The sequence below is a fragment of the Pistacia vera genome, unplaced genomic scaffold (assembly GCF_008641045.1).
Source record: "Pistacia vera cultivar Batoury unplaced genomic scaffold, PisVer_v2 Contig108, whole genome shotgun sequence".
Lineage (NCBI taxonomy): Eukaryota > Viridiplantae > Streptophyta > Magnoliopsida > Sapindales > Anacardiaceae > Pistacia > Pistacia vera.
The window spans coordinates 833,636-847,841 of record NW_022195115.1 but is presented as its reverse complement, the minus strand read 5'-3'; the positions used below and the strand labels follow the sequence as shown (position 1 = coordinate 847,841).

Sequence of the window (14,206 nt, the reverse complement as noted above, 5' to 3'; positions counted from 1 at the left end):
GTGGTTGAACCGTGATGAGGGAATCAAGGAATGATAAGTCTTGATTGTGAGATCCCTATGATCACTTATGGTGGCCATTCTAGAAACTTCTGTAGCTGTAGTATTATCCTGACCTATGGCACAGATAATACGGTAAGACTATTATAATGTTGAATGATCCTACCAGAAGGTAGTGACAAATCTCACATGTCAAGTTTGTTTGGTGACAACTTGGTACGATGTATGGGTGCCTGTTATTCACGAGTTCATTAGACTAGCCCATTAGAAGATTTTGTATAGATGGTAACACCAATGTCCATGGAACACATCCTCTAATAGATGGTGGTGCATGTAGTTCTTAGATTTGAGATCATCGGAGCGTCGTTGTACGTATTAGTGCTGTTTGACACTTGCCAAACATAATCTTGATAGGGTTATCAGTATGGTGGTAATTGGCTACATCGAAAAGTACATCATGACTATGGTGGATCAACAAGGGATTCATCACTCTTGTGTACAGAAGATATTAACTCGGTGAGATTCTGGTAAAAGACAACGACCTTGGAATCTGTGGCCATAGTGGAATCGAGTTGAAGCTCTATTGGTCAATTGGTCCGATAACCGAATCTAAACATGTCAAAGTGGTTTGTACTTGAAGCCAACATTACTTCTATGCTTCAAACCTTGATGAGATAATAGATGATGATAGATTTGATTGCATGGTAACCATATTGTTAATAGGTAGCGAATACGCTGAATCCAAATATGTCGGGTGGCCATGATGCCTTGCTGGAGGCCAATCTTGGTCTGTATGTAATGAGACGATTAATTGGATGTTGGTCGCAATATTACTCACTACCGACATGATGAGAAACCTTGGGGTCATGCACATAGAAGGCAATTTAAAGAAGATAATAAGTGAGGGGCTTTTTTGTCATTTGTTGACGAAGGGGTATTTTGGTAAATCTTACGAAGCAATTAAATTTGCTGGAAAGGTCGTTGCTTGGATCCAATCCCGTATTGGAGTTAATATGTAAGTATTTATTTAAATATGTATATTGTTGTATATATATTGTACATAAATAAACCGTCAACATTTAAATGTATATACCCGTGTATATATGTTTTAAATATTGAAAGATCATTATTAAAGGATTAAAATAATAATGGCTCAATACTAGGGATATGATTTTGTTTGGAAATCATGGATACCAATTAAATAATTAGTGGAAAGGTATATTAGTAATATATCGTTCAAGGGATTTTAGGGTGTGCCTATGAAAGGGCACTTTTCCCTAAAATCCAATATCATTCCATTTTGGCTGCCCAAGCAGAAGTTCATTGAGAGAAAAATTACTCTCAACCTTCTCACTCACCCATCTTCTTTAGACTTCACAAATTAATCTAGTAAATTGGTTAGTGTTGATTCTTGCCTTTGTATGGATATCGTCGGTTCACTCCTATCCTTGGAGTGTGAGTGTTTTCATCAAATCAAAAAGAGGTGGAGCCTCCAAACGTAGGTAAGAATCTGAAACTTTCATGGGTTTTGGTTGATTCAAAGCATGTAAACACCATAATACTCATATATGGATTTTGGGGTTTCTAGGGTTTTAAGCGGTGAATTTTTGTTTTCTGCTGCCTATTTCTTTGATTAAATCCTAACATACCTTACCACCTCCATGGACATAACCCAGTTGGGAGAACCATGTATATCTTGTGTTCGATTAAATTCCTCACTTAGAATTTCTCTTTGCTTTGTGGTTAATTGTTTTTCAAGACACTTAATTAGATCCTTGGTGTTTTTTTGCTACTTAAATTTGAGTTTAGATTGGTAAAGAAAGCTAATTAATTAGTTTCAATTGATATCAATTTAAGTCAAATTAGGTTCAGATTATAGTAGGTCATATTATTAATGCTATACAGTACTTTAAGGCCTTGTTTGGGTTGAGGGATTTTAAAATCCATGGATTCAAAATCCATGTATTTGATAAATTCCATTGTTTGGTTTAAATATAAAATCCATGGATTTTTTATTCAAATTTCCATGCACTCATGTTTGGTTAGATGAATACACTTCATGGATTTGATAAATAGTTTCCAACTTTACCCTCAATATCCAAAACCAAAAAAAAATCAACTTTAATCTAATTAAATATAAGTTAAATTATATTTGATAGAGAAGTCCAGTTATAATAAACGATTTTTTGTGATTTGGTAAAAAAAATAAAAAAATTCCAAGTTAATATAATATATTATCAACTATCTTCATTCATGATAACTTTAATAGTTGAATAATTTCATATTAAAACATATAACATAACTGAAAATTAGAGGTACCTCTCTGTCCTCTTCCATATTAAGAACTACGAAGTCCACCGGAAAGATAAACTTGTCGACCTTTGACAAAATGTCTTCAACAATGCCTTTAGGTTGCTTGATTGATCTATCAGCAAGCTGGAGTGACATTTTTGTCACTTCTCCAAGTCCCAGCTTCCTGAAAATTGATAAAGGCATCAAATTAATACTAGCACCTAAATCACACACTACTTTATCAAAGAATGAATCGCCTAATGCACAAGGTATAGTAAAACTCCCTGGATCTCTTAGTTTAAGAGGTAATTTATTTTGTAGTATGGCATTGCATTCTTTAGTGAGCATAATTGTCCCATGCTCCTCGATCTTCCGCTTGTTAGAAAGGATGTCTTTTAAGAACTACATTTGTGCTAAGGCTTCAGCAAATGGAATATTTATTTGCAATTTCTTAGAAACCTCTAAAAACTTTGAACATTGTTGATCCAATTTATCCTTTCTAACCCTATTGGGATAAGGAAATTTAGATACATCTTTTTCAACAACAACATAATCAGAATTTGACATACCTTTTCCTTTACCTCTTGTAATTTCCTTTACCTTATTCTCTGTCTCTTTTTCTAGATTCACTTTTTTTTCTTCAATAGAGACCAGTAACTTTGCTTCACTTTCCACCTTTTTTGAGATTCTTCTTCACCAATCACTTTTCTATCCCTCAAGGTTATGGCCTTACATTGCTCCTTCGAGTTCTTTTCTGTGTCAGTCGGTAAATGCCCTTGTTGCGTACACGAAACAATATTGGCCAATTGGCCAATTTGAGCCTCTAAATTCTTGATGGAAGCCCATTGATTCTAAATTCATGTTTCTGTAGTACTCAGGAACTTCGCCATCATCTCCTCTAAATTTGATTTCTTCACTTGCGATTGAAAACCTGGCAGTGGAGGTTTCACTTGATTGTTGTTACTCCAAGAGAAATTTGGGTGATTCCTCTACCTTGGATTATATGTTTCACTGTACGGATTGTTATTAGGCCAGTGAAAATTTGAAACATAATTAGCTTGATCAGATATAGAATTAATAACAAACATGTTACTTGATTGACACTCATGGTTAGGGTGATCTTCCAACAAAAACCACACATAGAAGCAATTATTGCAGGTTTTTGTATTTGAAGTCCATCAATCTTCTTATTCAATGCCTGCATTTGTGCTGCCAAAGCTATGATAGCTTCTATGTTATGAACACCCGCGTTCTTGTCATAGGAAACTTCTCTGATGGCCATTGATAAGAATTTGGAGCCATTTCCTCCAGCAATTCATAAGCTTGGTCTGGTACCATCCACAACAGCATTGATCATATTCTAGACTTCACTATTAAGACCATTATAAAACATCTGGACTTGCAGCCCGGTAATTAATGGTGGGGATATCTCTGGAGCATGTCCTTGAACCTTTCCCATGCTTCATATAATGACTCTATATCCACCTGCACAAACATAGTAATATAATTACACAATTGTGCAGTCTTTGTAGGAGGAAAATACCTACTCAGGAATTTTTGTGTCATCTGCTCCTAGGTTGCAATCGGGTCTACTGGTAATGAGGTCAACCAACTCTTAGCTTTGTCTCTTAATGAAAAGGGGAACAATCTTGGTCATATAGTTTCATCAAAAACTCCATTGTGCTTGGAAGTATTGCAAATCTCCAGGAAATTTGCGATATGTAAGTTGGGATTCTCATGTGCCAAACCACCAAACTGCACCGACTGCTGAATCATCTGATGATTGCTGGCATTATCTCAAAGTTGTTGACGTTGACCACTAGTTGTTGAATGCTTGAAGTTGCTCCATTTAGAGATGGGGTAGAGTACTCGTTCAATGTACGAGTTGCTTGTGGTGTTCCATCATTTCAGTTATCGCGATCACCCATGATCTCACTTTTGATTGCTCTCTTTCTTGCGTGAAAAGTGCACTCTATCTCAGGATCAAATTCTGGTGGCATCTTTCTAGAAGCTTTGGTCATACACTAGCAGAAACACCTATAGGTTTCCAATGAAAACAAACAAAATAAATTAAAAGAAAAAAAAAAAAAAAAAAACTCAAAGTAACAGATAATCTTAGAATAATAAAAAACAATCTAATGATCCCTGACAACGGCACCAAAAACTTAATGTGATTAAATCAACCCTAGCAAGTGCACTATTCATATTCAAGTAATAAAGTGATAAGTTAAGTATCGTCCCATAGAGATCAAAGCAATTATTCATAATTACCTAAAACTACTTACACGTTATTTGAGAAAATGAAATTTTAGAGTGTAAAACTATTGGATTAAAAAGAACTAAACTAAACAAGTAAATAATGTGAAGAACTTTGCAATATTAATGAAGTTAGGGTATGGATTTCCCCCTAATTATGCTCGACAACTACTCTTAATACACATTTGTGCTATGAATTGGTAGGATTCTTCTAAGGTCAATTATCCTTATTCAGGTATAATATTCAACTTAATACAGATCCCAATTCGGTTACTTTGAAATTAAGAAGCATAAATTTATTCATCCCTTATGACTAATCTGCCATATTCGGTTATGAATTAAGCGGACCACAAATTAATCCTAGAATCTATATTCGATTACTTCTAGTTTTAATATGCTATGCAATGTTATTCCAATAAACAATTATGAATACGAATTAAGCAATAAACCCCCAACTTCTCTATTCGAAACATCATTAAGGTAATTGAATCAATCTAAAATTCATAAAGCATTAAATATAAACTCTTGTAGAAATTCATAAACATAAATCTGGTATTAAGAATAAAAATTGTTCAAAACATAATTAGGGTTTCATCTCCACTAACAAAAGAAATTTACTTCATCCTAAGAACAAAGAAATAAACAGAGAAGAAAGAAAACATATTTAGACTTGAAAAGAAACAAAAATCAAACTTTTAAATCTGATCTTCAGTCTTCAAGCCCCAAGAATGTGTCTTCTTTTCTCCAAAATATGCAAAATTCGACCCCTTTCAATTAATCTCAACCATACTTATATACCCAAAAGAGTCTTAAGTGAAAAAGGAAAGAAAAACTAAAAAAAAAGGCCCTAATAGTTTCCGACACGACTCTGGCCATGGCCAAATTTAAGTCATCATGGCCTAGGTCGTGGTTCTCTCCGTCCACTTAGTTTTATCTTCATTCCACCACCGTGGCCATGGTGAACTACCAAGGTATGGTCGTGACCTTAAAAAATGTCGGGTAATCTCAATTTCTTCAAGCTTTAAGTCTCAATTTCATTCCAATGCTCCGATCTACTCAATTAAAGCCTAAAAAACACAAAAACTATTCAAATCAATAACTGACTATTCACATTTCAAACTTAACAAAACCTAACATCAAAATAAAGAAAACAAATGAGAAATTAACTAAACTGCTATAAAACAACCCTAAAAACACTCAAAGTATGCAACTTATCACATACTTATATAGAAAATTAGTGTCAATATAATGCACTAACACCATGTCCAAAAACATACTCCTAAGTCATTCATAGCTATCTCATTCTTTCTTGTACAGTATCTAGACTTTTCTTCTCCCGATACTCGAATTTTAATGTATGTTCCATCCAAAGCACCTCAACAATTCTACATTATAAATTTCAATGTTAGATAAATTTTTAATTTATTACAAGTTAAATAAACAAGGTGTAGGAGTAAACCTTGAAATACTTCCATCTCTCATCTGTGTTGCTTTCAAGGACAGGTACTGGCTTTTCGAATAATATATGATGAAACCGAAGAATGGAACCCAAAACTGCATTAAATTGCCTTGTAACAATTTCTCCAGATCTACGAAAGAATGATTGCAATTGTCTATTCTTCTCATGATGGCCTATTGTATATAAGAAAATGGCAACCATCTATTCAAGATCCAAACCCTTGGTTGGTTATAACTTACCAACATCTCTAATCATCTCACGTAACTTCCAAAATGTTTTTCTATTCATTCTTAGTAAGTTTATTGTTTGAACATCACTTTCTCTTATGGAATATTTAATATTGCTCAACCTAACAACTCTCTCTTCAACTGATTCATCATTCAAGTAGTTAATGGTTCTAAGTAATCTCATACCAAGCAATGTAAATTTTTGAATCATAATGGCCATAAAAGCTCAAAGGTTCAAAAGCATTTCAATATATATGGCAGCCATTGCAATGCCAATTCTTCTCCTATTATTTGGTAGACTAGCCATCTCAAATCCCTAATACATAAGTAAAAAAAATAAAATAAAAAAATACAGAGACATGATCATTAAACCCAATATTTAAAAAAAATATTGGGTTTAATCTCAAATCCCTACTACATAAGTAAAAATAAAAAATAAAAAAATACAAAGACATGATCATTAAACCCAATATTAAAAAAAAAAAAAATGCTTGGTTTGTTTGACTATGTAATTAGAAAACAATTTCTTTCACCAATTTAAAGTACATTTGAATACTAAAATGTATACCTACAAAATATAACAACATGTGAGGAATGAGAACAATCTCGTTTTTTGTGTTTGTTTATTATTATATTTTTTTTTAAAGAGGTACCTAATTATACAATATATAAATCTTTTGTGTTTGTTTATTATTATATATTTTTTTAAAGAGGTACCTAATTATACAATATATAAATCTCAAGCATGTATAGCACAAGAAAACTTATAGACGATATTGTAAGATAGAACCAGAGTTTGTCCCCAATTTATATGTTATGGGACTCATTGCTTTGCAAAATGACCTATTTATATGACAAGCTTGAATGGCTATTTGCAATGGTGTTGTTGATTTAATATTTCATAAAAAACAAAAAGTCAACATCAATAAGTTTTTAACCAGGCAACAAAAAGAATCACCATGAAAAATTGAAATAATAAAAAAACATTTTGCAAATAAGAAATTGAAAATAATTAATTAAATGAATAGAAACTCACAAATAGATTATTTATTTAGTATGTTCTGAAGATGCTGATGATGCAAAGGTGAAGAGCTCAAATAGAGAGAACAACATATATATTTCTTTTAATTAGGGCAAAAAGGTAATTACTAGCATATTAAATTATTAACAATGATAGTATTGGGAAATTAAAATATTAACAAAATCCTTCATTTTATTAAAACTTATGGATTTGGCAAAATCCCACTTTATCATGTGGGATTTTAAAACCCTAAAAAATGAAGGATTTTGAAGGTGGTGGGTTTTCTAACGTCCATGGATTTCAACTTTTTTTTTTTTTTTCTAAACCAAGCGAATGATTTTACCAAATCCATGGATTTAACGAAATCATTCATTTAGAATCCCTCAATCCAAATGAGGCCTAAAAAAAAAGTACCTCAATCCAAACGAGGCCTAAAAAAAAAAAAAGTAAATTTAGAGTAACGTTATTAGATATAATATTTTTAGTTAATTTCAGCGTTAAGTTGCCCAAGTTAATTTTGCCACTCTTAGTCCAATGGCATTGCGACTACCAAACTAATGATAACAAGCCTATTTGGATTCATTGGACATAATTAACAATAATATTATACTTACAAAGATTTTCATACAAAGTGATGTAACAAAAAATGAATGGAAAAGTGAATTTAATGAAAATCTTTGTAAAATTTCTTTATAAGTATAGTATTATTCCATAATTAAAGCACTTATACATATGAATTTAATGTTGAGATTAAAATATAAATGGTAAGAGATAAGGAACTAAGTTTTATAATTTTTTAGTTATATTCAAATAATTGTTTACATCTATAAATATCCCTTCTTTAAGTTTAAGATGTATTTTTCTATTTTGAAAAAATTGATAAAAGAGACTTAAAAAACTTAAATAATCGCAATACATTAAAGGCCCGAGGCGATTAAGATTTGACGTGGCCGAAGGCCTTTACCAAATATGAAAGAAAGTAAATATGGGCGCCGTTATGGTCCATTTGAAAGAAAATGGTTTCGAAACACTGGAAAATAGCAGTTGGGCCGATGAGTGTATCCAACATTCTTTGGTTTTTACTTTTTACTCACTTACTTAATACTTATTAGACTTTAATATCATTTAGCACGCTGGTAAAATATATATATATATATATATATCACTTAGCACTTAAAATGTCGTGAAATTTGATTGTTTATCAAGCGGGAAGTGATTTTTTAACCCCACTCATTTTATTAATTGTCCCCATTTAAACGCAAAATTTGTATGAAAATACATAATAGTTTCTATTTAGTCTGCATTTCAATTTATTGACATATCTCAAATTGATTAAGTCTACTAATTTCACCAATCAATCATGTTCTAGTTTATCTCAAAATCTATTATATTAGCTTCTTCTTTATTTTTATGTTGCCAGTAAATGAATATTTTTTTTTACTTTCTTTTTATTGGTGTGCTCAAACATTTTATTATTCTCTCTTCGTAAATATTCAATTAATAAAAATAAGGATGGTTTTAAAACATAAAATTGCTTTTAAATTAGATATAAAATAAAATTTTCACCTCAGAATTGAAGATAGAGGCAAATGGTGGTCCCGATGGAGCCAATTTAGGTTGAGGGTGGCCCATCGCCCTCCCTGGGCTTTAAAAAAAACAAAAAATCTGCATTCAGCAGTGTTTGTTTCCCTACTCTTATCCTATGGTATTCAAAATATATGTTTGTTTCACTATTCTCAAAATTTAATCATATTCTATTTAATTTAAAATATTTAGATATTTTTAACCATTTAGATTTGTTAATTTAACTAAACACTTATAATAATAAAAGTTTATAAATAGCCACCATCGTCAACATTTAATAGGTGGATGGAAGTGTTTTTTTCAATTTTAAAACTTTTATTATAGGAAGTGTTTAACTAAATTAACAAATATATGAGATTATAAAATAATCTTATCAAACACATTTTCAAATTCAAATCATATTCTCAGAATAATAATTCAACTCAACTTTTTCAAAAATAATACTTAAGATAATAAAACAAACACGGCATGATTTTCTTTATTTGCTTTACAATATATTAGTAAACTTGTAATTGTATTAAACAAAGAGTGTTAACAATAACTATTAAAATTCTATATTTATCATTATAAATAAATAAAAAAAATTGAACTATATTATTTTTTGATTTTGCCCTCCGCACTTGAATTCCTGGCTGTGTCACTAATGGAGGCTACTAGACTAAAATCATTTACCTTTCCAAATTGATCATGTCTAAAAATTTTTTTTTATACATTTTTTTTATTATTTATTCTTATACTAGTAGAGTAATTATAAGTTTACTAGGATACATTTTAGACCCTATAATTTAGGTCAATTACAAGGACAAATTTATTTTTCACTAATAAAATTGTTCTCTAACTAAACATACATTAGTTTAATACCAATGGGAGAGGGCATATTTGACTTTTCCTCACTAAATAAAATATTAAAATAATAAAAATATTTATTTGAAACATAAAATAATTCCTTTAATTTTATTTTCAAAAAAATCTTATATTTAACCCTAATTACCCTAGCGATCAAGCAAAACCCAGCTCCCACTCGCAAACACAACAACTATTTTTGTCGATGTGGCTGTAATTTGCAAACCCACCGATCAAATGTAGTAATAATGATAAAAAATAGACAATGTCCGCCAGATTTGTTTGTCTTGATGAGCCTCCGAAAAGCATTTAATACTTTTTTAACATAAAATGAAAAATAATATTAAAGGGTTAATCTCATGATCAAGAATATTTCTTCTTTTATTTTAGAGTCAAATTTTGAGGTCATCTATCACATTTGTGATTTATTTTGAAATACTAGATTTATAGAGTGTTTAATGGACAAACTAACTCAGACACCTTAGTCATAAAAAAATAAAATAAAATAAAAGAGAACACAATTTTAAACACATTTGTCTAAGTTTCACAATTATCGGAGGTTTCAATTAGGTGGAATTTGCATTTAAAAGTTTAGGGTTCCTGAAAACTGTTGCATAGGGTGATAATTTAGACTAAACCAGTGGAACTAATGATAGATCGGCGAAATCTGATCACAATGGTGCACAAAAGAAACTTTTACCAGGTTGAAATGTAACAATCTCCAACGGTTTTTCAATTTTTTTAATAATTGATTTAACTTTTAAAATGAAATCAAAATTAATTTTTTAAATGAATTAGTAAATTCAAATAAATATTTATTATATTAAATTTCTTGATTCATTTTTTGAAATTAAATATAAATTAATAGTGTGTTATAATGCACTAAACATTCTATTATATTTTGTGTCTTATTATATAATATATTTTATTAATATATGGCCGCTGGTCTTTAAACCTGGGCCATTTTAAGGAATCCTAGTAAGCCCAAGCCCGCCAATAAATCCGGGTTAGCTACTTTACTGAAACCCAAAACCCTCAAATAATTCAATTGGAATAGAACCTCTTTTACCGAAGAAGAACACCAGAATTACAAAACCCTAAAACCAAAACCTCTACTCTTCTCAGGTCTTCGATTTGAAGAAGGAGAAGACCTGAAAGCCAACACCCTAAAATCAACAGAAACTACCAACAACTTTACAATGTCGATGTCTAAGAGTTCGAAGATGCTTCAATTCATAAACTACCGGATGCGCGTGACCATCCAAGACGGTCGCCAGCTGATCGGAAAATTCATGGCCTTTGACCGTCACATGAACCTCGTTCTCGGAGACACTGAAGAGTTTCGTAAGCTTCCCCCAGCTAAGGGCAAGAAAAATAATAACAATGAGGAACGCGAGGACCGTCGCACTTTAGGTCTCGTCCTTCTCAGGGGTGAAGAAGTCATTTCCATGACCGTTGAAGGCCCTCCTCCTCCTGAAGAGTCACGTGCCAAGGCCGTCTCCGCTTCCGCCGCTGCTGGTCCCGGTATTGGCCGTGCCGCTGGCCGTGGAGTCCCCACTGCTCCGCTTGTCCAAGCCCAGCCGGGTCTGGCCGGACCCGTTCGTGGTGTTGGTGGCCCTGCTCCTGCCATGATGCAGCCACAGATCGCTAGGCCACCTGTCAGTTACCCCCCTGCTGCCCCGCCCGTGATTCGTCCGCCTGGTCAGATGCCTCCAGCTGGTATGTTTCAGGGACAGGCTCCACCACCCATGCGGGGCCCACCGCAGCAGGTTCCCCCGCCTTTTGGGGTTAGGCCGCCGCCCCAGCAGTTCTCTATGCCTCCACAGCAGTTTGGGGGTCAGAGACCAATGGTGCCGCCTCCACCTGGGCCGATGATGAGAGGACCTCCTGCTCCTCCGCAAGCTCGACCGGGAATGCCCAATGCACCTCCGCCGCGTCCTGGGATGCCTCCACCGCCTGGTGCTTCGATTCCTGGTTTCGCACCTCCTCGTCCTGGGATGCCACCTCCCCCAGGAAACCCTTCGCAGCAGCAACAGTGAGCAGCAACATTGATGGGGTATGCCTGCTTCTTGATTTTCAATCATATTGGATTAATTGATTGAATTATGCTGTTAATTTATGTTTATGATCTTAGGTTTGTGTTGTTGGTAGGAAACTATTGTTTGAAGGATTGTAGATTCAGTATTGTTTTTTATAACTACAGCTAAACTATGCATTTAGCTATACGATGTTGGGCTTACTCCTGATTGACTTCCATTTCTTCATTGTGGCAGGAGTTGTGAAACTTTTGTAGCGAAGGTTCTCGATTGGAATGTTCTTGTCATGCATAAGCTTGCTTTGAGTTTGGTAGTGATTTAGAATCGTATGGATCTTCTTACTCCACTAGTTGAGGATTTTGTTGATGGTATTATAATAGAACAATATGTTTGTTTTCGTAGTGTATGGCCAATGGAAACAAAAAGGGTTGTCGATCAAATATTCTTGCTGTGTAGGTGTTTTGAGCGACTTATTGTTATCCTATTATTGTGTTTATGGTAGGTGTTCTCTCTGTCTCTCTCATGGTTTGACTTGTTGCATAATGTAAGAAATATGCTGCATTCACCGCAGTGGAGACTACACTTGTCCTTGTGTGGCCATGTTGTGACAGTAATATCTTTTATAGTTTACCTCAGCGGTAGTTAGGTTAAAGTAATGGGTAATGCTATTTGTACAAAGAGAGTTTGTACAAACTTATGTGGCACACCATGAAGCATGTCATGTGATATTGTGACCCACGTAACTTAATGTCACATTAATGTTATGTGAGCCCTTATGTCACGTGGCACTCACATGGTGTGCCACGTAAGTTTGTACAAACTCTCTTTGTACAAAGAGTTTGTACAAATAGCATTACCCTAAAGTAATTCATGTCTTCTAATTGCATTACCATTCAATTGGGTATAAATGTTCTTTTTTTTTCCGTAACTGTTCTATACTGCCATGCTTTTATTGTTTTAATTTGAGTCTCATTGCATTTCTCTGTCATCTTTTGACCTGTAATTATGTTGGTGCTTGTGCATTTGTTTGATATTGACATTTAGTTTTCTTGAGTGTTACCAAACTTTTATAACTATGCTCTGGTTTGCTATTGATATGTTACAAACATTGCAGGATAAGGCTGAAATTTAACTTGTGTTATACTGTTTCTCTAGATTGAACTTTACAGTTCTTATTTTTTAAAGCAGAAAGTTGGAGTTTCTTCTAGTAGGAAAAACCTATTTTATGGTTTATGTAGATATTTCAAACTTTCTTCTAAGCATTTTTGCTTCAGTTGTCATCCATCCTAGAGACATGCTATAACTAAAAGTGCAATTTTAGGAGCCTTTAAGAGCATTTTTATTTTCATGGATTGATTTTATTTTCCTCCTGTAATTTTTGGATTGTTTATGTTGACAGGTTAGTTGTTGGTACAATGGTACCTATGCTTGGACTAATTTCTGTTCATATTTTGAAGATGTTAAGTGTGGTTATAAGATCAGATCCCGGAAATGTTAGTGTAGATGTAGGATTATATCTTGAAAATGTTAGTATATAGGATCATATCTCGAAATTGTAAGTGTAGATATAGACAATTGATAGAGGAGCTTCAAAACTTAAACTTTGGCCTCTGTATGGTTGAAGTGTTAGTTTTTCTCTTATGTTTTTCCGGTGAATATCAGTGTGTTATCGCCGCCTTGTTTGTTACAGAGCTATAAATGCATCGTCTCTTAAGACTGTTTTGCTCTGGTTTGATGTTGGCCATGTTTATCCCCACATGCTTATTTTTATTTTTTATTTTTTCTAATATGCAAGTCCAACGTTCTTATACTTATTAGGAACATAACCATACTGTTGATTACTTGGCCACCATGGGCCTTGATTGCCCAGATTTCACATGGTCAACTTATGATATCAATTCTCTCTTATTGCATAATAGTCGAGGTTGTCCAAAGTGTAGATTTTCATTATTTATCTTGTTGCATTAAATGTTTCGGACTTAATTTGTTATTGTTTTTGTTTTATGAAATGTGCGGAAAATTATGTACATTATCATTGATTTAAAACCCGACCCTTTGTGAGACTCGGTAAGATGATCGGGTCATGGGTCGACTGGTTCAACCGGTTGGATTGGTGGCGTTAGTAATAATTTTATTTTTAAAAAATTGTAAATTAATCCTTGAAATTTTAATATATTACAAAAATCCTTAAAAAAATTAAATTCAGTCCCTAAAATTTTTATTTATTAAAAAAATGCCTTGAAAATTACTAATTAATCTTTAAACTTTTGATATATCTCCAAAACCTGAATCGGATCGGAGAAGTTGTCGGGTCTTGATTAGACCGATTGGTCCAGTCTGGGTTTTAAATTAGTGTACGTTATACAATTATGTCATAAACACGATTGAATATTTAGAATGTGTGTTGGCGGTTTTTCTTGGTTTGAAATTGATGTCTTATCAATATTGACTATAACTCGTGCTTTCGGTGTGTACGAATTGATATCCAAGT

At 33.2% G+C, this 14,206-nt stretch overlaps 1 protein-coding gene and 1 non-coding gene across 2 annotated transcripts; both read left to right on the top strand.

The window, feature by feature from the left end:
* The first annotated feature begins 3,700 nt into the window (after positions 1 to 3,700).
* LOC116134293 lies at positions 3,701 to 3,806 on the top strand. Its single transcript, XR_004128712.1, has one exon. It is a non-coding gene; the product is annotated as a small nucleolar RNA R71 (small nucleolar RNA).
* A 6,917-nt stretch (positions 3,807 to 10,723) lies between these two features.
* LOC116133705 (small nuclear ribonucleoprotein-associated protein B-like) lies at positions 10,724 to 12,218 on the top strand. Its single transcript, XM_031419396.1, has 2 exons — positions 10,724 to 11,735; positions 11,953 to 12,218. The coding sequence occupies exon 1, from the start codon at positions 10,879 to 10,881 to the stop codon at positions 11,716 to 11,718; it is 840 nt and encodes a 279-aa protein (XP_031275256.1). The 5' UTR covers positions 10,724 to 10,878; the 3' UTR covers positions 11,719 to 11,735; positions 11,953 to 12,218.
* Positions 12,219 to 14,206: the final 1,988 nt, after the last annotated feature.

Bases quoted from the DNA above. Each gene is read 5' to 3' on its own strand.
- LOC116133705 (XM_031419396.1), top strand. From the start codon at position 10,879: ATGTCGATGTCTAAGAGTTCGAAGATGCTTCAATTCATAAACTACCGG.